At 43.0% G+C, this 23,523-nt stretch overlaps 1 protein-coding gene across 1 annotated transcript in view; it reads right to left on the reverse strand.

Annotated features, from left to right (window-relative positions):
- PTPN14 (protein tyrosine phosphatase non-receptor type 14) overlaps positions 1–23,523 on the reverse strand; it is a 197,183-nt gene that overhangs the window by 29,021 nt on the left and 144,639 nt on the right. The window contains exons 6-13 of the mRNA XM_045010243.1: positions 21,609–21,679; positions 21,071–21,158; positions 15,543–15,631; positions 12,884–12,971; positions 12,076–12,158; positions 9,168–9,225; positions 4,595–4,673; positions 398–1,884 (exon numbers count right to left, since the gene is read on the reverse strand). Of these exons, the coding sequence (XP_044866178.1) occupies positions 398–1,884; positions 4,595–4,673; positions 9,168–9,225; positions 12,076–12,158; positions 12,884–12,971; positions 15,543–15,631; positions 21,071–21,158; positions 21,609–21,679 (2,043 nt within the window). The remainder of the gene's footprint in view (positions 1–397; positions 1,885–4,594; positions 4,674–9,167; positions 9,226–12,075; positions 12,159–12,883; positions 12,972–15,542; positions 15,632–21,070; positions 21,159–21,608; positions 21,680–23,523) is intronic.

A 23,523-nucleotide genomic window follows, 5' to 3' on the forward strand; every position in this document is an offset into this window, starting at 1 on the left:
TCTAAATGTCATGGATTGGATTCTCCGCACTAACACTGCATATTATGCAGTACTTTGCTTTATATCCCTGCGAAGTGGGGAGAATATGCTACTGAACCAGAATTCTCCACTCGTACCAGTGATGGCATTGCAAACCCATTCAAATTATAGACTGCTCTAAATGACTGCACAAGCAGCCAGGCAATAGAGAATCAGACCCTGCATTTTTTACTCACTCTTACCTTCCAGCTAATCCTATGATGGTCAAAAACTCTTTTTTCTGCATACGGTTGTTTTACATTCCTCATTGTTTAGGCTGTAACCGTTTTCAGTTGTGCATTTTGGGATATTAAAAAAACCCCAAAACAGGTTGGTTCTTTGGTTCAAAGAAGCCTCTGCATTAGAGAAATATACTTACCCTCATCATCATCTCTCTTTCTATAATGCTGTCCTCGATGGAAAACATTTCGGACACAGGCCTTTCCTTCACTGGTTCTTTCTTGACCCTCTCCTTTACACTCGTGAGGTCAGGCTCGGAGATAGACGGTCCAAGTGAGGACCCATTCATTGTCATTTGATCAGTCCGAGACACGCTAACGGCCTTGGTAGGTCCTGGCCTCATGGCCTTGGCCCTGGCTACAGCCACTGAAACGTTTACTTGGTCCTGCCTCAGGGCTCCATTGCTAACACTTTTCCTTGGCCCGGGATACTCAGGAGGAGGTTTATTTGGTATTCTAGCCAAAGCAGCTTGCAACTGAGCACTATATTCCACATTTTCATGGAGCGGTGCTATCTGTGACACTGATTCTGAAGCTTCTTCTTCCTCTTCACTTTCACTGCTGTGTATCAGCATCGTGGCACTTGAGAACGTCTTCTTGTGATGGTAGCAAGGGAGCTGCTGAACCGCATGTTCCATCTGCGCTGCCTCTTCTGGCTGCACCTGCTCTCGCAAGGTATTTCTACGTGGCAGAGGGGCATTTAAAGTCTTTAAAGCCATAGCTTCTATACCACGTACCATATTGCTGATGACCTCCAAACTATGGCGCTTGTTCAAAGCTGCATGATGCTTGGCTGCCATGAGGGGCTCGCTAACCTCCTGGAGTGACTGATGAACCACTGGCAAGCTGTCCTCTTGGAATGTCTTCACTGAGAGCTGGACCTTCCGAGTAACCAAATCAGGGCTACTGCCGCTGACATATTTATGACGGTGGCTCGCTAGGTCAGGCGTGCTGGTGGCAGGACGTGGACGTGGATATGGAGGTGGTGGCCTGAAAAGATAGTTCTTTAACATATGGGCAGTACTATAGCTTTGACTGCTCTGCAGCTGCATGTTAGCCAGTTCTGGCGTGCTAACTGTGTGGGATATGGCACTGGCTGCTGCCTTATTCTGCACAGCATTATTAGGGTTCATTTGGTCAGATGGGGCAACAGGTTTGTTATAACCACCGTGCGGCCCATAAGAAACAGTATAGGGGTGTCTCTCTCGAATCTCAGGTTGGCTGTAAACCAGGTCTTCTGGTTGGTTGTAAGCATGTGTATTTCCAATATTGAGGTTCCTTAAAGATTGACTTTGGCTATCCATGTGAATAACCCCTCTCTTCATTTGCCTCATGACAGTTTCATAGTCTGGCGTTGGCCTGTAGGACGGCACTATGATGGCACTATGTCTATGGCTGGGGATGTAGTCTGCTCTCATGATATCACTTCCTGGGATGCTGAGATTGGAGGACATTGGAGATGCCTGAACGAAGTTCTGTGAACGGTTGAGAGAGTTCATGCTGTGGGCACTGCACATACTGCCATTTGGCCCATTACCATTTAAGTAGCTGAAGTCCATGGGACACCTATCCAAGCTGGTCTGAGATCTACAATAGAATGTTTCTTCATTTCCATGGAAAATGCTGTCTGTGTATGGTAGAGATAAAGAAAAGAACACTTTAAAAAACAAGGGCACATGCAATGTCATGATCCTCAAAACCTTTCCTAAATAAAACCACCAAAACTTCAAATGCATTCTGAACCAGTGATTAAGAGGCAGCCTTGTGTACATCTGTGCAGGATGTGTGGTCTCAGGACCGGCCTTTCAGATTGTTTTGCCACTCCTGGACCCAATACCCCAAGCTTTTCTCTACCTTGCCTCACATTCCAGAATCCATTGGGCTCTTTCCGTTCCCCCGCCCCCACAAAAGTCCAAAATGCTGTAACACACCTACACGTTGTAGTTTGTTAATTGTGTCAGAAATGGGATCAAAACAAAACTCCAGATCCAAACACTCCTGCCATTTGGGAACATTTGGAGGTTGAACCCTGTCTGTATAATTGGCTGAACCTACATTCTAGATCCAAATCATGCCCAGGCTTTGAAACAGTTCAGATCCAGACCCTCTGGAAGGTTCCTAAGGCGGAGGAGGTAGTTGTGGAACTCTCTCTCCCCCGTCCATCCATCTGCCTCTTAGCAGGTTCACAACTGTTATCTAAAGATACATCCCACCATTGGCAGCACTAGGCCCCAGAGCTACTGTACCACTGAATATTCCCTTAGGTCTCTGTAGCAGGGTGAAATCCTGCTCCTGCTGTGAGGGGTTTAAAAGTGGCCTGGCAGGGCTTGAGAGCTGCTGCTGCTTTAGGCTGGGCTGATTGGGGAAGTGGCTGCAGCTGGGGCCACGCCCCAAACTGAGCCAAGGGCCTTATAAGAAGGCCAGGGAAGCTAGAAGCCAGGACAGTCTCTCTCTGCCTTCAGAGAGAGAAGGGCCTGGCTGCAGGGGCTATAGGCAAGGTACCTAGGGTGAAGCAGGGCTGGGGAAAGGCTGAGGAGCTGGGGAGCTCCAGCCTAGAAAGCCCCAGGCTGCGGCCTAGTGAAGGGCCAACTGGTACTGGGGGTTGCAGAGGGCAGCCCAGAGGTAGGCCAAGGCAGCAGGTCCAAACCCCTTTGCCTGTGATGAGTGGCTGATACTGCATTCTGCCCCAGAGTGTGGGGCTAGACAATGACTGGCAGTAGCCAATACTGAGGCAAGGTGGGGCTAGAGGGTGGGGGTTCCCCAAGGAGGGGAGACCCAGAGAGAAAGGGGTTACTGCCAGGGGGCAGCACCCCATGTGAAAGGGCACCGGGTCCAGGGAGGGACACGGGGACCAGAAGACAGGCGGATCGCCGGCCTGCAGAGGGCGCTCCAGCACTGGACAGAGCTAATTCCCGGAGTCACCAGCAGGAGGCGCCGCAGGGGTGAGTCCGACCTGTCTACAGTCTCCTCTTGATGTACTGCCCTCCCCGCCCCAAGCAGGCAGAGATTGTGAAACGGGGAAGAGGTTCCTCCAGGGCTGTAGCAGGTTCCTCAACATCAAACCAATCTGTTGTCTCCAGGACTCTAAGCAAGCCAAAACAGGCTGATCATGCCCCCGAGGAACCAAAACAGCCTACTGATCAGGTAACTGAAGCACAGAAATTAAATGATTTGGCCAATGTCACAAAGGGAGTTTGCAGCACAGGCAGGAATAAAAAAATCAGATCTCTTGAGTCACAGCTGACTGTATTAACCACAGGATTATCCTTTCTCCTAAATCTCACAGGACTCAGAAGGATGGCCACCTCCAATGATTCTGGTGTAAGCAATTGTCCAACATCACATGAGAAGTCTGTGGTAAGGTCCACTCCTGCTGCATCTCAGTCGATTCCTATCTTCAGCCCCTGCCTCATTCATGACACACAATCACTACACTAAGATTTCATCATGTGTGACAATTGGCTAGGGAACTTCAGCTGTGTCTCTCACAGTATGCAGACATAGCTTTGCGAAAATCATTTCAAAAGAGAGTGTGGTTAAGTGAATGAGATGTGAGGCTGCCACATTAGAGGTCTGGGCTCTGTTCCCAGCTCTAGTGGAAGTGACTTGGTGCAACATCTCCATCATCTCATCTAGTGAGAAATAATAATTGTGTCTCCCTAGTGTAGAAGTGTGTCAATAACAATGCACAGAAACACAAAGAGACGTCAGCAGAACTTATGGTCTCCTCATGACCAGGCCACTGCACTAGGCTACAGGATATTTTGTGGGAATCTCTCTCTACACCTTAGATTCCAGCCATCAGACTTTCCTCAGAGAACAATTCTGAGGCTAACCCTGCAGAGAGCCAAAAAATACAACTTTTTATTCACACACTTCTGAAGTTTGACCCTAGTGACAGGAACTAGAACAGAGAAAAGGCCATCAAGTAATATACAGGCTATGTGGATCTACTCCCCCTTCACCTCCCCAGTTTTCACTGGATCTGCAGAAAAAAGCACTATAAGAAAGTTGCAATTTTAAAATCAGGCCATTTGGGGAGACCTGTAACTTGGCAACCCCTTGACCAACTGACCCCAGACATGCCAACTGCACTGAACTGGCATGCCACATTCCAAGCCCATCTAACGGTGCATGTGTATTTTAGATAAGTTTGAAAATTGGGCTTTAAACAGAACCCTGCTACAACCTTAACTATGAAGTTATTGTGGAGGAGTGATACTAACTCCCATTTGACCAGGACTGCATTTTGGAAATCAAGATCTGATGAACAAGAGCCCCTTTGCTGGCATATTAAGCTGCAGATCTCTGAAAGGAAAAAGGTACACCCTAAATACCTTGTGAGTTGTTTGTTTCAGTGTAGTGTTCTCCACACTGGACATGCATAGGTGGCAGTATAAATGGGTGCTGTCTTGGCTGAAATAAAAAGAGAAACATGAATAACCTCAACAAACTGGAGCTTTGCCGCAGTTTTTGAAGATGAAGTGCCAAAGAAATTATTCTAGATTTTTTCCACAGCACAGAACATTTCCTTAGAGAGTTCTGCCTATGTGACTTAGGCGCCTACATCCCATTTATAAAAGTGACTTCGCTACTTAGGACCCTGGCTCTTATTGAAAATCACTGGGACTTAAGCTCTCTAACACACAAATCACTTTGGAAAATGGGATTAAGGCTCCTCGCTCACTTTACTTTTCAACATTTCACCCAGAGTCCTTGCCTCTGAATAGCCTAGAAACGAGGCTCTGACAAAAACAAGAGGAGACCAAAACACAAGGAGTAGTAGGTGGCAGATGAGGGGCAAAGGCAATAGCAACATGAGGTGGCTCAGCAGAGTCTCGCAGTGTCTTGAATGCAGAATTTCAGAGGGCAAACCCCCAACTGACAAATACTGCAGCTAGCATTGTGATATGGTAGGAATCAGTGATGGGGATGCTTTAGCATTACATCAATGCATTATTTAAAGGTAATAATATAAAACCTGGATCATGTCATAATCAGCAGTTTTGTCCATGCATAAAGTGAAGTATTTGGAGGCTGGAGGATGGCACTGCAGCCACCTCGGTTGTGGGTGTGATTAAGTTGAGAAGTTTGTGGAAGCACACACTGGTGTGTTCAGAGAGAGGCAAACTGCCCTGACTTCTGAGCGAATATACCTGCAGAACCACCTCAGAGGCACCTCTCACACAGGCTGGTTCCAGGAGAGCAAGATACTGACTGGGCCCATAGCTTCAAGGGGAGAAGAGGCACAGTTTGCCTTCGTGCAGAGACAAAGGGCCACGATGACAGCTAGCCACTGAACGGGAAAAAACGGAACTGGGCTTGGCTTACACCTACACTTTGTATGGGATCGAGGGAATAGAAAAGAAGTGAAAGTGACTGTGATGAGGCATATAAATCCTTGCATAGATTCATAGACTCTAGGACTGGAAGGGACCTCGAGAGGTCATCGAGTCCAGTCCCCTGCCCTCATGGCAGGACCAAATACTGTCTAGACCATCTCTGACAGACATTTATCTAACCTACTCTTAAATATCTCCAGAGATGGAGATTCCACAACCTCCCTAGGCAATTTATTCCAGTGTTTAACCACCCTGACAGTTAGGAACTTTTTCCTAATGTCCAACCTAAATCTCTCTTGCTGCAGTTTAAGCCCATTGCTTCTTGTTCTATCATTAGAGGCTAAGGTGAACAAGTTTTCTCCCTCCTCCTGATGACACCCTTTTAGATACCTGAAAACTGCTATCATGTCCCCTCTCAGTCTTCTCTTTTCCAAACTAAACAAACCCAATTCTTTCAGCCTTCCTTCGTAGGTCATGTTCTCAAGACCTTTAATCATTCTTGTTGCTCTTCTCTGGACCCTCTCCAATTTCTCCACATCTTTCTTGAAATGCAATGCCCAGAACTGGACACAATACTGCAGTTGAGGCCTAACCAGTGCAGAAGAAGAATGACTTCTCGTGTCTTGCTCACAACACACCTGTTAATGCATCCCAGAATCAAGTTTGCTTTTTTTGCAACAGCATCACACTGTAGACTCATATTTAGCTTGTGGTCCACTATAACCCCTAGATCCCTTTCTGCCATACTCCTTCCTAGACAGTCTCTTCCCATTCTGTATGTGTGAAACTGATTGTTCCTTCCTAAGTGGAGCACTTTGCATTTGTCTTTATTAAACTTCATCCGGTTTACCTCAGACCATTTCTCCAGATCATTTTGAATTATGACCCTATCCTCCAAAGCAGTTGCAATCCCTCCCAGTTTGGTATCATCTGCAAACTTAATAAGCGTACTTTCTATGCCAACATCTAAGTCTTGCAACATGCAATATGGCAGAGGAAAACAGGAAATACTCCTGCTGGGCCCAGTTACAGATGAGGGTGTTCCGAAGAGCATGGCTCTAGTCAGCAGAAGAATGGTTCTATTGGCAGCCTGAGAGGCAGAACTTAGTCTGGCAAGAACTGAAGGAACCTATGAAGGTCTGAGTCAGAAAAAAAGGCTTCACAGCAAAGAGAACGGGTCTCCTGCTAGGAATGTACCATATCTGTTAGGAAACATGGGAAACAAGCTGAATCCCATGTTATTGTGGGACTGGTCTGCAAGGACTCTCCCGTTATTGGAAAAGCAGGACTTTTTTGAGATACCAGGCAAAACAGTCTACCCTGAAGTAGTTGGGGAGCAGCTTGAAGCCTGGAGGAGTCAGAAATCCAATTCAGCGATCACTGGGGAGGGGGGAGGGGGGAGTGTGTGTTAAAAAACAAACCCACACGAGGGCCTCTTACAGGCATTGTTCCACCTACGTGAGAGTCATTGGAAGTTTGGCTACAGTAAACAGACCTTTGCCGAATGGAAATAAAAAAACTACAAACTTAATGGGCCTGATTCTCACTTATTTATTATCATATCATTAAGACCATGAAAGAACAGTATAAAAGAGGCTTGAAGTGGGTGTAAATGTACTTAAGCTGCCAAAGCAAGGAGGCCTTCGTGTAAATGAGAATCCAGGCCATTTTGTCAAATGTCAGAGACACACCACAGACTTCACTTCATTATCCCACTTATGCCTACTGATTTATTACAAGGCTACCATAAAAGACCAAGGAGTACACTGATAGTGCTATCTAGAACTGCCGTATACAGTTCAAGGAGGCTGTCTGCAAGGCTAATTACTTTAAAGAACAACTCCTCTAACAAGTGAGCAAAACTACTTTTTTTAAAAAGCGCATGAAGGTTCATTTGAACAGAGAGAAAACTCGTTTGTTTTTGAGAGGAGAGTCACCTATTCCTCTTCTCATTGCTCCCAATCCATTTTCTCATTTGCCAAAGGTGTACACATAGAATCTAAACAGAGGAGGCATGATTGTTTTTCCTGTTAAAATATAGGCTTCCATTTTCCATATCTGATAGGAAGAGGGTCTTGTTTTCTTTACAATAAAGATGAGGCTGATCAGATCATAAGGCATTCAAGGGCCCTTTCATTTCCTTACATTAGATATTTCGCATCAGGGCTCACAAAGCAAATTAGCAGATGATAAGAATTTTATGTTTTAAAGAATGTAACACAGACAGTGCAATAAGCAAACTGTGCTAACCAATGGCTCTCTGGAAGTAAGCTGAAAATGACAGGCAGTTTTGGAAAGGAAACTGGGCAGGACTATTAGTTTAAAATATAGGTACCTGCCCATATGTGAAAACTATGAAAAACTTTTGGAGAGGAAAATATGACAACTTTTAATACCATTGAAATAAAATGGACTAGAACAGATTTGTAGAAGGAACAGAGTGAATAGACGGTACAGATTTTATTAAAACACAGGGACAGCCCATCTTAAAAAGGGACAGCTGCTGTGCATTGATAAGAGGTGTCAAAAACAGAACTACCAACACTAACTCTGTCAGACAGACATATGATAATAAGATTTATTACTTCAGGAAGGTGCTACAAAGCAAGAAAACGATACTTCATCACTGGGCTTGAAATGAGCCAAGAAGGAATGCTATCTTCTTTTGTTTCACAAGCAAACCATTTTATACAGCCATGATAATCTTTGCCCTCTATGGAAGAGATTGGCAATGTTGTTGCACCTTGCCATTCTCTTTTAGATTTTCTGCTGGAATTCAATATTTCTTAGGGTAGTTCAAGGGTGCTGGGAGAAAAACGTAGCAGCAAAAGAAAGCTTATCCCTAAAGCTGATTGAAAAATGGAATATAATGTTTGCAAAAATTTCCAAGAAAATTGTTTCTCATTTTTGTGAAAATTTCAATTAAAAAATACTGTCAAAATTGTAGGCAGCTCTACTTAGTCGAATGGATTTACAAAAGAAAGAAAATATAGAATCACAGAATCATGTACTGATTATAAAAGTTTTACTCAGAAATATTAGGCACGTCACAGAAATACATAACAAGATAAAGTTCCCACCACAAAGAGCTCACAGTCTAAATGCAGACTTGACACCTTAGAGTGCCAAAAAATAGAGGATGGAGGAAGGGTTCAGGGCAACACACTGTAAAATCATGCAGTGATTCAGTTTTGGGGTATGTATGTTTTGAGGTTCCGTTACTTATACAGTAATAGATTTTTCAAACTCTAAGGAGTTTTTTTTTACCCTGCAGGACAAATCCCATTGAACATCACTGTATTCCTGCAGAAAAGATGGTCCATTTTTGCAGGACAAGTAGAAACATTAAGGCCCCAAGGCCTGTAATTTTTAGAATCAGCAGTAATAATACGTTCCATTTAAATTAACACACTTCCTGTAGGTGACATGGCATGAACGAGTTTCAAGAATGCCGATGTCTAGTCAATTAATATATTTGAACTTTAGAAAATGTCCCATCTCATGTATTGCCCCATGCCTGTAGCAGCAATACCAGCATTATTATTGAAGACCCCACTATATTACATACCAAGGATGACCTACTCCAGGTGGGCCGCCGTCTGATAGGGGGAGGAGAACTTGATTGTCTGTGGGGAAAAGTGGAGAGAGATATTAGGAACTGGTCTTACGATAAAATTTAAATTCTGATTCAAGACTGGCTGATGAAAATAAGAGCCTATGATACTGAAAGGTATTCTTTATTGATAGATAGATATATAAAATAAACAGACGAAAATAATTCAGTTCCTGCTCTAAGTATAGATGTATTTTTATTCCAAAATAAACATGCCATCTAGTCATTATCCTATTTGGCCTAATTGGAAACAAGGGAAAGAAAATCAACTCTGGTTTTAAAATGACAAACGTAAAAAGTAGAAGTCTCTTGAGGAAGCATGGGCCGGCTCTCAAGATACAGGTGAAGAGAAAAAACAATGACAGCATCTTAGAGAAGTCACAGCAAATCACTAAAAGGCAATGCACACAGATCAAGAGAGGAAAGAGCGGCTGAAGGACAATGCTAGCGGAGGTAGGTATAATGTTGGAGTAGCCAGATGTAGTGGGAATACTTTAAAAAGGAAGGGGAAAAGAAAAGAAAAACCGATGAGTCAGAAATATAGTGCTTACGTATAGAGAAGAAAGGTGGAATTTCTCCTCTTACAATTTCTGATCTGGTGAATGATGTTATGTGCGATTAGAGGAAATGCACACAGAGGAAATACAAACAGCAACAGAGTCATTTTAACACAGAGGTTGGGAAAAGTGTTCACTTAGAAAACACACTGCAATATGTTGCTTGCTATCAATACATCTAACTCTAACACAAATGGTGATAGAAGAGGAGACTCCTGCAAGGACAAGCCCAGTTAACTTAGTAACTGTATTTTAGTCTTATTTATTTCTCTCATCAACTTCATTTTGCTACTTATTTTTATCTGAGGACAGAAAAATGCAAGTGTTTTTAGGATGTTATATATCTGAAGTGTGTATCTATACTGGATTTATGGTATCCGAGCACCTTCTGATTATGAAGTCTGAATTTAAGCAACCTTTACTGTAATAGAAGAATCTTCTGTATTGACCCAGGTATATAGTTACAAGATAGAAATATGCTCCTCTTCAGGATCTGCTCAAAGTTCTTTTCATAGAATATCAGGGTTGGAAGGGACTTCAGGAGGTCATTTAGTCCAACCCCCTGCTCAAATCAGGACCAATCTCCAACTAAATCATCCTAGCCAGGGCTTCATCAAGCCTGACCGTAAAAACCTCTAAGGAAGGAGATTCCACCACCTCCCTAGGTAACCCATTCCAGTGCCTCCTAGTGAAAAAGTGTTTCCTAATATCCAACCTAAACCTCCCCCACTGCAACCTGAGACCATTACTCCTTGTTCTTTCATCTGGTACCACTGAGAACCGTCTAGCTCCATCCTCTTTGGAACCCCCTCTTTCAGGTAGTTGAAATCCCCCCTCATTCTTCTCTTCTGCAGACTAAACAATCCCAGTTCCCTCAGCCTCTCTTCATAAGTCATGTGCACCAGCCTCCTAATCATTTTTTTTGCCCTCCGCTGGACTCTTTCCAATTTTTCCACATCCTTCCTGTAGTGTGGGGCCCAAAACTGGACACAGTACTCCAGATGAGGCCTCACCAATGCTGAATAGAGGGGAATGATCACATCCCTCAGTCTGCTGGCAATGCCTCTACTTATACAGCCCAAAATGCTGTTAGCCTTCTTAGCAACAAGGGCACACTGTTGTCTCGTATCCAGCTTCCCGTCCACTGTAACCCCTAGGTTCTTTTCTGCAGAATTGCTGCCTAACTACTCGGTCCCTAGTCTGTAGCAGTGCATAAGTTTCTTCCGTCCTAAGTGCCTTTTACCCATCACATTGTTTTTTGTTTTTCTAGAGGAGAGAATCAAAACCTTCCCTTTGAACTTGTTCCTCGAACTGTTCAAGACAAAATTAAATCCACAATGTTGGATTATGAAAGTGCAAACATATTTCAATCAATCAATAGGAAACATGTCCATCTCCCAAGAATAGTAGATAGCATTTGAAATATGATCAACTACAAGCTTTTTCTTTGGGTGATAAAGCAGCGGTCACATTCACAAGTCCTTCCATGAGCCCTCCACTAATGTACCCCATTTGGAAATTTATTTTATGCTAGCACACGTGTGCACACACTCCCCCACACACCTTCTAGTCTTTCCTTCCTTTACTTTGGCCCTCCATTTTCCAACAGATGACAACACCCAACAGAACAGATGGACGTCCATCTGGGTAAACAGAACTGTGATGATGATGATGGGAGCTTCTTCGCAGCTTTACAGTTAACTAATCAATGTGTTGGATACTTTACAGGGAATTTGCTCTGTGTGTGGCGTTGCTGTATAACCTAGCATTATTCAAAAAATGTCAAACTCTAAAATCACAGCTCTCCACTCCAGTAGGGGTAGATATATGCTGAAAGATATCTGCAGATAATAAACTGGCCTTTGTGCCTACCCTATACAACCTAAACTCCACCCATTCCTCTTTCATTAGGGTGAAATCTACCCTTGTGCAGAGGGCCTGCCAGGGCTGCCCAGAGGATTCAGGGGGCCTGGGGCAAAGCAATTTCAGGGGCCCTTTCCATTAAAAAAAGTTGCAATACTATAGAATACTATATTCTCATGGCGGCCCCCTCAGGGCCTGGGGCAAATTGCCCCACTTGCCCCCCGGGAGGCCCTGGGGCCAGCTCAAGGCCTGTGCATTACTAAGGGCTCAAAATAGACTTCAGTGGCACATAGTGATACACAGGCCTCCTATGGCACAGGAATTAGTCCTTTGCTATATCTTGGTAAAAAGGGCAGAGGGTAAAGAGTAATTGACAGATAAGCCGAAAATCAGAGCACTTCCAATCAGTGTATTGCAAAAGAATCTGAAGTATGCATACTCACTCTGTGCAGATTTTATTCTGTTTATAAAACTTATGCCTTGCAGCAAACAGCCGTGAAATATATTTTGCATTTTCAATATCATCCTTTAAAACACAAGAAGAAAAATTGGAAAAGCCATCTGATTATTCACTCTGCTGCTGTTACAATGAATTGATTTCAGCAACCAAAAGAGTGTTCTAAAAAATTCAACAGCAATAACGCCTTTTAAGGGAGGCCGCACACAAAGTCAGCTGCCAAGAACATATGCAGTACCCTCAAGCCTTGGACCGCTGAAGTGCATCAGCATGTCTTTACATGCTGCCACTTCGCTGCTAATGACAGTGAAAAAACAAAAAGAACTGTTAGAGCCAGCTGTGTAATTTACAAACTGGCCTGTGCTGGAGGTCATGTGGAGTTGCAGTTTTCTCAGAGCACTGCACAGTCCCTCCTAGAGCTCCAGAGAGCATGTATATAGGCTCCACCATTGCTCAGGCTGCTGCCGCTATGAGAGCATGGTGTGGCAAAGGGCCATGGACATTTCATCCAAAAGACAGTCATGTCCACAGAGTTCCCAACAGGGTGGATTTCAGGCTGTCTAGAAGGTATTACATACATTGAAAAGTAAAACAATAAACTGAGTTCACCCCCCAAATACAGGTGATGGGAATGTTGGAAAGGGTGAGCAGGTGACAGACTGAATTTGTGATTTCCATCCTCCAAATGCAGCGGAGTGAGGGGACACCTCTATTCAGACATTGGGACTTGAAGCTCAGTCTTTCTGATATATGGTAAAGTTTTTCTGTTGATACTGTTTAGACACTTTGCTTACTGTGTGAAAGAGCACGGTTTCTTCTTTGTTGATCAACTCCACGATGATTGAAGACTTGTTATGTATTATATTCCCAATATCATTCCACCTGTAGAAAAGAAATGCTGCTGACTTTGCCAAGACACACAGGCAAACATTTCACAGACATGTTAGGAATGTATTAGTTTATGTGCAGGCTCATTTTATGTGCGAAATGCTAGCTGTTTGATGAAGAAACACAGCCAGCAAAAAAATCATGTGGTGTGATTAAAGAAAAAGCCACCCCCAAACACCCCTGATTTTAGAGCAAAACATTTCTTCTTCAAAAACAGCAATGTTAAGGGTTAGAATAAAATATACGATTGGAAATATATGAATGCTTAATTGTAAACTGAATTGCATCGTGTCACAATTTAATTATTATTTGACTGTGACTAGTTGGCAGGGAAATATGTACAGTTCTTGTTGGATTTTTTTTTTTCCAAAACTGTTTCCAAATTTCCTAGATTGAGGCATAGTCTATACCAGAAAATTAGGTCGCTTTAACTACGTTGGTTGGGGCGTGAAAAATCCATACCCTGAGCAGCATAGTTACACCAATGTAAGTCCCCATGTAGACAGCAAGAGGTTGCCAGAAGAATTCTTCCATCAACCTAGCTACTGCCTCTCGGGGAGGTGGATTACCTACGCCGACAGGAAAATCCCTCCTGTCAGCATAGGTAGTGTTTACATTAAACCGCTACAGTTTGTTAATGTGCTTTGATCTAGTCCTTTTTGAAACGAGACTAAAGTGCACTAATGAATTTTTAATGAATGTCAGCAGGGCTCACACAGACAGTTAGTTCACAGCAGGCTAGTCCAGGGTACATTCACACACCAGTTCGCCACAATTTAACTGTTTGTGTAGATAAGTCCTTATCCATTAGTGTTTTTATACAAGCAAAAAATACCATGTTACTATTTTGTGTTTTATGCTCCTAATTTTTTTCCCATGTGTTTACTTGTTCTTTCCTCCAGTGACTGTCAGGTTGATTAAGATCAGTATTATGGTCTTTTTACAACTAGTTGTTGGCATTGTTTGTGTCCATCATGAAAATCGTGTCCCATGAAAACTTTTGGGATGGAAATGACTTGGTCTTCTGGAAAATGTACTTGGATACATCCTGACATTACATGCATGGGAATGCATGCTGAAACACAACAAACAAGGATACCAGCATTTTCTGAGGACATCTATACCTTTAAAAAAAAAATTAAAAAAAAAAAATCTGAGGTGCCTCACTTTTGCAACCTACATTTTCAAGAAATCTTGGGAATGGCACAATTTAAAAGAAATCTACTCTGATTTCTTCATAAAACTACACATTTAAAAATGAAAGATACATGAAAAATTCAAAAACAGATGGGAATCTTGATTATGTTGGAAAAAAATAATCTAAGCTCTTTAAAATAAATGCTAACGTCTTTGAAAAAAGCTCCAACCACTGGCTAAAAACTACAGTGTGACTCACTAAAACATCTGTTTTACTATGAGTGCTGTACAAACATTCACACACCAAGAGTGTTGGTCAGAAACATTCTCACAGACTGTGGTTTATCATTCTAAGATAACAATGAAATAAACAAAAATAACCCATGAAACCACAGAAACAATAAAAAAAGGAGGGGGGAGGCGGGGGATTAAATCCTGGCTCCACTGAAATCAATGGGAGTTTTGCCACGGTTTCCAAAGGGACAAGGATTTGACTCAAAGCTTTTTGCTACATTTTTTTTGCGGGGGGGGTGGGGTAATAAAGATTTATTTTTATAGAATAACAAAGAAACAAAATTTAAACAATAATTGGAATTGATAAAACAATCCTTTGCCCAGACACTCATATTTTGCATTAGCAACACTGGGTAATTCCACAATGAGAAAAACAAGGGCCAAATTTAAATTCAGATATTGCTTTACCAGACTCTGATCTCAGAAACTCTTTATCTGAAGGCTGCTCAGTGTCCTATGCAAAATGAGTTAGTTCATGGATAGAGGTTATATTATTATTTAGCTCCATAAAGAAGCACAGTGCCACACACATAAAGAAAAGACAATAGTCAAGAACTTAAAAAATGAGCCTAAAATTCAGCTCCTTTATTCTTATTGAGACACCGAAATAAGTGACCTGATTTTGGGGTACTGGAACAATTTGTTTAGTGGGGGTGCTGACAGCCATTAAACCAAACTGGAAAGCCTGTATATAGTGGAAATCACTTCAAGCCAGGGGGTGCTCCAGCACTCCTAGTTCCAGCACCTATGGAAGTGGTGCGCACCTAGCAGTCCCCACTGAAGTCTAACGTATTTGCTTTCAGATCCAAGAAAATAAGTGATTTAAGCACAAATTGACCCTAGAGAGGCAAGAGGAGAAAAGGCATCAAAATCCCATAAGCAATTCAAGTGTACATGATAGCCTTGTCTCTCTAGGCATCAACCCCATTCCCAGACATCTATCAGAGACTATCCTTTACTGCATAGACTTTTATGGTCAAGAGGCCAATCCTGAAAATCCTTACTCATGTCAGTACTCCTTTACTCACAGAAATGGTCCCACTGAAGTCACACGTGATGCCTAAGTCATTGGGAAAAAAGCACAGCTTCCTGTAAAAGGAATTCACATTAAAAGCAGAAGTCTCTTGATGGTACCTGTATATCACTGTTGGCCTTCCAATTCTACTTTTTATGAAGATTCCCATGAAGAAAATGCCAAGATGCATATCATTTCCATGATTGTCCTGCACCAAAACCACATAAACATTTAGTTAATTAATACAGAAACTGGTTTTACATGAAGAATGCCCAGGGAACTACAATAAAATGTTTAAATCAAAATCATCCCCTAAGATATACAGCACATCAGGCATTCAGGAGTCTGTCTGTAGTTTAACTAACCAAAAAACACCCAGTCTACATAGCGATTGTTTTCTTATTTACAAGGTATTTACACAGTAATTCAAAATAAATGTCATATGAATATAAGCCACGTAGCTAAAAGGATTACTGTATGGAGCAACACAAGGGAAATTAGTGTGCTCTAGTGGAATAAATACTAGACAGAGTCTGAAATTCCTGCCTTTTAATTCATGCTATATGGATTTGGACCATTCACTTGACCTTTTGGAGCCAGATTATCAGACTGGTCTTAAATGGGCCTCCATTTTGATAGGTGCAAATACCTGGGGACACAGTGTAGGTAGCTTAGATGTTTGATCTGTGGATATAATCTAGTAGTCATACATTTAAATGATAAACTGCATCTCAAAAGAATTATTCCTACTATCTGTGGATGCAAAACAGGATATCTGTATTTGCAAATCTGGTCCTCTGTGACTCAGTTTGTCCTTCTCTAAAAGAAATAATACTTACCTACCTCACAGGGCTAATTATATTGTGCTTCTAAGATGTAAACCACTGTGTAAATACAAAGAATTATTTTTACAATAAGTAATATTACCTTCATTCACTGAAGATAACATGAATTCAGTTCTTTGAAATACAAAGTAACATTTTTGTTTTTCCTATTTTGTACAGAATAGGCACTTTGGCTTCTTATTTAACACGGTCCAGAATGGCATGCAATAGCCAAACAGGGACATCCCATATACAAAACCTGAAAAAATTCACTTGCTAGTGCTGAGTGGGAAGCTTTCCCTGGAGGGGGCTGGTGCTTACACCATCACATTTCTGAAGATTTTACATAAATAAATTTGTCTATAGTTCTTCTGATTGCCAAGAGATAAATCCAAACATGAGCCAAATGTAAACTGATGCAGTGTTGTCTTCCTGAGTCTGTAGGCAGGTAGTCCAAGTGTTTCAGCTGCTGCTTACTGTTTTGCAAAGCTTCAGCACATGACATTAATAAGACTTTCAGTGATGGGTGGGCCACAGTGACACTATCACTCTGCTGCTGCTATGGGAGAATTCTATGAGCTGCAACTGAGGCGGGCATGGCTGAGACACGCACAGTATTTGGGCCAAAGGGACCAAAACAGATAGAAGTGGAAGGAAGAGAGGAGACTCCCTTCTATTCACCAGCACCCTCACACCATTCAGGACATACTGGAAAAGAGATGGAGGGTGGACCTCCCTCTCTCTTCATTGACTGCTTGTAATGGGGCAGCTGCCCCACTCCTGGAGAACAGGGGTTAAAACAGCCAAACTAGGCTGATTGGGGAAGCAGCCACAGCTATGGCCAGCTCAATTAGGGCCCAGCTGGCCTTGATAAGAGGGCTGTGGGCCAGAAGCTGGAGGAGTCTCTCTCTAGCGGTGGAGAGAGAAGGACCTGGCTGCCTGGGAGCTCAGGGTACCGGGAGTAGAGCAGGGCTGGGGAAAGGCAAGAGAAGCTGGGGAGCTCCAGCCTGGCATATCACCAGGCCTTGCTAAAGGCCAAAGCAGGTACAGGGGTTGCAGAGGTGCCGCCTGGGCTTCGGCAGAGGCAGCTGGGTCATAACCCCTGGCCAATGATGAGTGGCCATTACAGACTGCAGTCTGCCCCAGTGAGCAGGGGCTAGATGATGACTGGCAGTAGCCACTGAGGCAAGGTGGGTTTAGAGAGTTGGGGGTTCCCCAAGGACGGGAGACCCAGAGTGTGTTGGTACTGCTGGGGCAGAACCCTGAAGTAAAGGGCACTGGAGTCCGGGAGGGACATGGGGTCAGCGGCAGGCGAGACACCAGCCTGCAGAGGGCGTTCCATATGTGGGAAAAGAGCTAATTCTCAGGATGACCAGCAGGAGGCACTGCACCCGTGAGTCTTGCTTCACTACACAGCTGTTTTGCGAAGAGAGAGAATCCTGTATCCCTTTCAGCTTCTGGAGAGTGGTGAAGCTTCAAATTTATCCGATGCCTAGTACCAACAGGGCGATACAAAATGATTAATTCCCTTGGCCGTGTCCAAGACAACACCCTGTTAGAAATCCTAGCTACCTTCTTATTCTCAGGCTCTGTGGATGAGCAGGCGGCTAGATTTTGTCCCAAAGATTCGCTGGTAGTGTGCTCCATGCGTGCATTTTGTATTTATTTCTAGCTAGCAAGGGTTAATCCCCCAGTAAGTATATGTCTGGTACATTTTTCAAGCCCTGTACATGCACTGATTCCCAATGCTGCATACACCAGAATTCTTCAAATTATACTCCAAATCTGCTGTGGTTTGGACGTTCTCTGCCTAATCATGGGAAGAGCTGTAATAAGCAAAGAGATGGTGAAGATTTAAAAAAAAATTTTTTTAAAGGGGCGGGAATGAAGGAATAAAGGAAGGAAAAAAGGAATCAGCTCTTGAATCATAGAATCTCAGGGTTGGAAGGGACCTCAGGAGGTCATCTAGTCCAGCCCCCTGCTCAAAGCAGGACCAAACCCAACTAAATCATCCCAGCCAGGGCTTTGTCAAGCCTGACCTTAAAAACCTCCAAGGAAGGAGATTCCACCACCTCCCTAGGTAACCCATTCCAGTGCTTCACCACCCTACTAGTGAAAAAGTTTTTCCTAATGTCCAACCTAAACCACCCCCTCTGCAACTTGAGACCATTACTCCTTGTTCTGTCATCTTCTACCACTGAGAACAGTCTAGATCCATCCTCTTTGGAACCCCCTTTCAGGTAGTTGAAAGCAGCTATCAAATCCCCCCTCAATCTTCTCTTCTGCAGGCTAAACAATCTCAGTTCCCTCAGCCTCTCCTCATAAGTCATGTGCTCCAGCCCCCTAATCATTTTTGTTGCCCTCCGCTGGACTCTCTCCAATTTATCCACATCCTTCTTGTAGTGTGGGGCCCAAAACTGGACACAGTACTCCAAATGAGGCCTCACCAGTGCTGAATAGAGGGGAATGATCACATCTCTCGATCTGCTGGAAATGCCCCTACGTATACAACCCAAAATGCCATTAGCCTTCTTGGCAACAAGGGCACACTGTTGACTCATATTCAGCTTTTCGATCACCGTAACCCCTAGGTCCCTTTCTGCAGAACTGCTGCCCAGCCATTCAGTCCCTAGTCTATAGCAGTGCATGGGATTCTTCCGTCCTAAGTGCAGGACTCTGCACTTGTCCTTGTTGAACCTCATCAGATTTCTTTTGGCCCAATCCTCTAATTTGTCTAGATCCCTCTGTATCCTATCCCTACCCTCCAGCGTATCAACCACTCCTCCCAGTTTAGTGTCATCTGCAAACTTGCTAAGGATGCAGTCTACACCATCCTCCAGATCGTTAATGAAGATATTGAACAAAACCGGCCCCAGCACCGACCCTTGGGGCACTCCACTTGATACCAGCTGCCAACTAGACATGGAACCATTGATCACTACCCGTTGAGCCCGACCATCTAGCCAGTTTTCTATCCACCTTACCGTCCATTCATCCAGCCCAGACTTCTTTAACTTGCTGGCAAGAATACTGTGGGAGACTGTATCAAAAGCTTTGCTAAAGTCCAGAAATAGCACATCCACTGCTTTCCCCTCATCCACAGAGCCGGTTATCTCATCATAGAAGGCAGTTACGTTAGTCAGGCATGACTTGCCCTTGGTGAATCCATGCTGACTGTTCCTGATCACTTTCCCCTCCTTTAAGTGGTTCAGAATTGATTCCTTGAGGACCTGTTCCATGATTTTTCCAGGGACTGAGGTGAGACTGACTGGCCTGTAGTTCCCTGGATCTTCCTTCTTCCCTTTTTTAAAGATGGGCACTACATTTGCTTTTTTCCAGTCATCCGGGACCTCCCCCGATCGCCATGATTTTTCAAAGATAATGGCCAATGGCTCTGCAATCTCATCGGCCAACTCCTTTAGCACCCTAGGATGCAGCGCATCCGGCCCCATGGACTTGTGCTCGTCCAGCTTTTCTAAATAGTCCCGAACTACTTCTTTCTCCACAGAGAGCTGGTCACCTCCTCCCCATACCGTGCTGCAGAGTGCAGCTGTCTGGGAGCTGACCTTGTCTGTGAAGACAGAGGCAAAAAAAGCATTGAGTACCCTAGCTTTCTCCACATCCTCTGTCACTAGGTTCCCTCCCTCATTCAGCAAGGTATGCCCATCTCCAAAAGAGAACTTTCTCTAGGGTCTCTCAATACATTGTGTTTGTCCATACATCTATCCTGCCAGCTCTCCTGGGTGGTGGTGGTGGGTTTTTTTCTGCATCTTGCACTGCGTGAGCACACAATTGGTGCTTCACCCAGCAACCACCAACAACAATCAGGCAGAATGAGAAATTCTGTTAAGGAAACAAGTTGCCACAGTATAGAGTTTTAATGGGAATTAATCCCAGAACAAACCTTTTATTTCTTTTAGATGCATAAAGATTTGACATCAGAAAACCACATAATTTCTGCCTTCCAGTGAAAAAGCCATTAACTTCAATGGAGACCATCACAAGATCCAAAGTACAATCAGCCAATCTGTTTGGTTTTTTTGTCCCTTCAGGCTAACTTCAGGGTTCTCTTATTTTTTATCTCAGTAGCAGGAGACACAGAAAAACACTGGGGGTTGAGGACAAGGAGAAGTGTTGAGCAGTCCAGTATTTATAACAAATAACCACAGAAGGAGAGTTGTAGAACGGGCTAAAAGCGTTCAATGTTTCAGCCACCCAGTGGATCATAGTGACCTGTGCTGTTCAAACTTAACAAAGTTGCAGATGGCAGCATGGGGCATTAAGACAAGGAAAACTGATTAAAATTCAAGGGAATACAGCATAAAAAGGACAACAATACAGCATAAAAAACCTGAAAAAAACCCCAACTAGTTGTTAGTCTAACATTACCTTGCTTCTGTTCAGCTGACAGAATCTAGTACAGTTATTCAAAACACCATCTAAACATCCTATCTTAGCTAATAAAGTCTCACAACTCTCCTGTGAAGTGAACAAGAGTTGTTATATTCATTTCACAAATGGGGAAATTGAGATAGAGACTTTTGCCAACAGTAACTCAGCAAATCAATGGCAGTGCCAGGATAACATCAGAGTCCTGATTCTCCATTGCCATGCACCTGATGCAGCCATTTATCCCTGTGCAAAATGGATCTAACACACTACCATTCCAATCTGGTAATTCTTCATTTGGATGTACACATATTGTTTACAGCAACATGAGTTATACAAACACACATCACCATATACCCCTCAATTGTCTTTTTTTTTTTTTGGATGGGGGTTGTAAGAAGGCTACGTAAATAATAGTAACTAGAGCTCCATACCTTCACAGGGAAACTTTCCTGTCCAAACCCTTCAAGACGTTCCACTTCACTGATGTACATAAGTTCAGCTTCTGCTGCTGGTATGCCACTAAAATTAAAACAACATAGGACAACAAGAAATTGTTCAGTACAAGTCATATTAAAGGTTCTAGCCAAAAAATGGCAGATTCGGAATAATCTAGATTAGTATCTTAAGTGAGTCACTGAGATTCTGAAGAAAATGTACAATATAATTAAAACAGATCATTACTTGTATTATCAAGATGGGATAGACATTTTAGTTCATTCTCTATATTGTCATTAGTAGGAGGTAGAAAGCACAGTCCAAATCTAGAGAGGCATTTTCTACTCCAATGTCTAAACCAGACTGGCAACCAGAGCTATTTTATATCTGTAAAATTTTGTGAAAAGCTGATTAACTTTCTGTACAAACTAAATAAAAACCCAACTTAAAGTAGCAGAAGAATAGCCATATGTACCAGTTCCCTACTGCAAGTGAAAACAGAACAGAGCTGTATCTTAACATTTTGGGACTCACCTATGAGTTTTATGTTCCTGAGCTACCTTTTGAGTCAGATCTTCCAGGACTGCTTCATCTTGAGTCCAGTCCTGTAAGAATACAAACAAGAACACTCTGTTTATTGAGGGACACTAATCAGGAAAGAAACAAAGCAAAACACAGAACAGATACATTGTGATGGTGTACGTTTTAGGGTTGCCACCTGTCTTTAAGCTTGCAGGACAGTGATGATACCTAATACTTATTGCAATGGAAATCTGGATTCGTTTGTTATTACCAAAAAATTTCTGAGGGCAAGGTACCAGAGCTTCAGGGAAAACTTGGAGGGGTTGGAAATTTTAAGAAGATTGTTAATTCAAAACAAAAAGGGGGCTAGAAATTTCTTCCCAAATACAGTACAGAAAGACCTAACACTTTTCTTTTAGTAACTGTTTCAAAAAAGGAGGATCAAAAGCTTTGCTGTTCCTTTAAGTGCAAAGTAAAGTTTGCCTTGTGTTTTCAGCACACAGTTGATGAGGAGATTGTAGTACGTTTTGTAAATGTGGGAGTATGTGTATGGTTGGAATAATTCTGAAATCAATTGGGGCAAGAGGAAGTCTGGTCATAAAATGAAAGCAAAAAAAAAAAAAGAAAATGAAAAAGTTACCTAGCAAAACCTCAAAGTGATTACAGTCATATAAAAAAAAATATGCCTCAAGACTGTGTGTATTGTATGTGGCTAAACTGCCTGTTTCTTGCTCAATGGAGGCCTCCCTGCAATATTTGTTTCTGCCACAGAAAAATGTGAAAGTGGTAGCATGCTAATGAAAAATGTCCTGGTACATGCCTGTACATAGCCACAAACCTATGGGGTGTTCTGTGTACATAACTTTGTTCTTTTCACTGAAGAAATGCCATTTGACACATAATGTAGCCTCACAAGATCAAACACAGTCCAAATGCAGCTGCCCCTCCCCCATTCAGCAGCACACTGCAATCATGTATTTTTCAGCAAATCGGTGTTCCACTTTGAGACCTCATCTACTCCCAAGAGCTGCACAGATCTCCTGACCGCTGCTCTAGCACTGGGGCAGTCTACAACAGTTAGTGGTGGTTACAGCGCTAGTGTAGGGATTTTTACCATTATGTTACCTAACCCTGCCCAGGGGAACGGATGAAGCAGAATCGGTGACTCAATCCTGGAGGACAACATGCCTCAAGGGCTAGCTGCTTTGGCTGGAAGGGACAGAAACAATACACCTCTTCAGCTCTGGAGGATGTCTGTGCTTGTGCAGTACTTAGAACAATGGGCCCTGGCCAATGATGAGGCTCCTAGGCACTACCGTAATACAACTAATAAGTAATAGAATAATAGTAGTAGTAGCAACATAAGAGGGAGGTAAAAGACAGCGTGATGACAGGTGCAAAGCAGAAGTCAGATAACATAGTCTAAACAACAACAGAGGACAGGAATGGAAAAAGAAGGTATCAACTGATGGGCCCAATCCAGAACACTGGATTCAAACTCCCTCAAACTAGGGAGACGTTTAGCTCCATATCCAAACTTTGGAGACAGAAAACTAACTGCAGTGTACTGAAAAGCTCAGGAGTGCAGTCCTTTGAAATGTGGGCACACAATGGTAGATTCACTGCATATCTCTGTCCACAGTGCGGCCATAATCTTGCCCCAAGCGGCTACCCACAATATGATAAACAATACCCCTCATGGAGTAACACCAAAATAGCTAGTAGTAAATGGGGGGAAAGGCCTCATGAAAACAAGAACTCTGCTAGTCACTCTACATGCATTGCTCAGTGGAAGTTAAATACCATCTGCCACGACATACGCAACATATGGCTTCTTACACTTACATAGGCTCATTATTTTCCCCTTCCACTTGCAGTTTTCTCTCAGATACTTCTGAATTCCCAACACACATGAATGACATTCAAT

The sequence above is a fragment of the Mauremys mutica genome, chromosome 3 (assembly GCF_020497125.1).
Source record: "Mauremys mutica isolate MM-2020 ecotype Southern chromosome 3, ASM2049712v1, whole genome shotgun sequence".
Classification (NCBI taxonomy): domain Eukaryota; kingdom Metazoa; phylum Chordata; order Testudines; family Geoemydidae; genus Mauremys; species Mauremys mutica.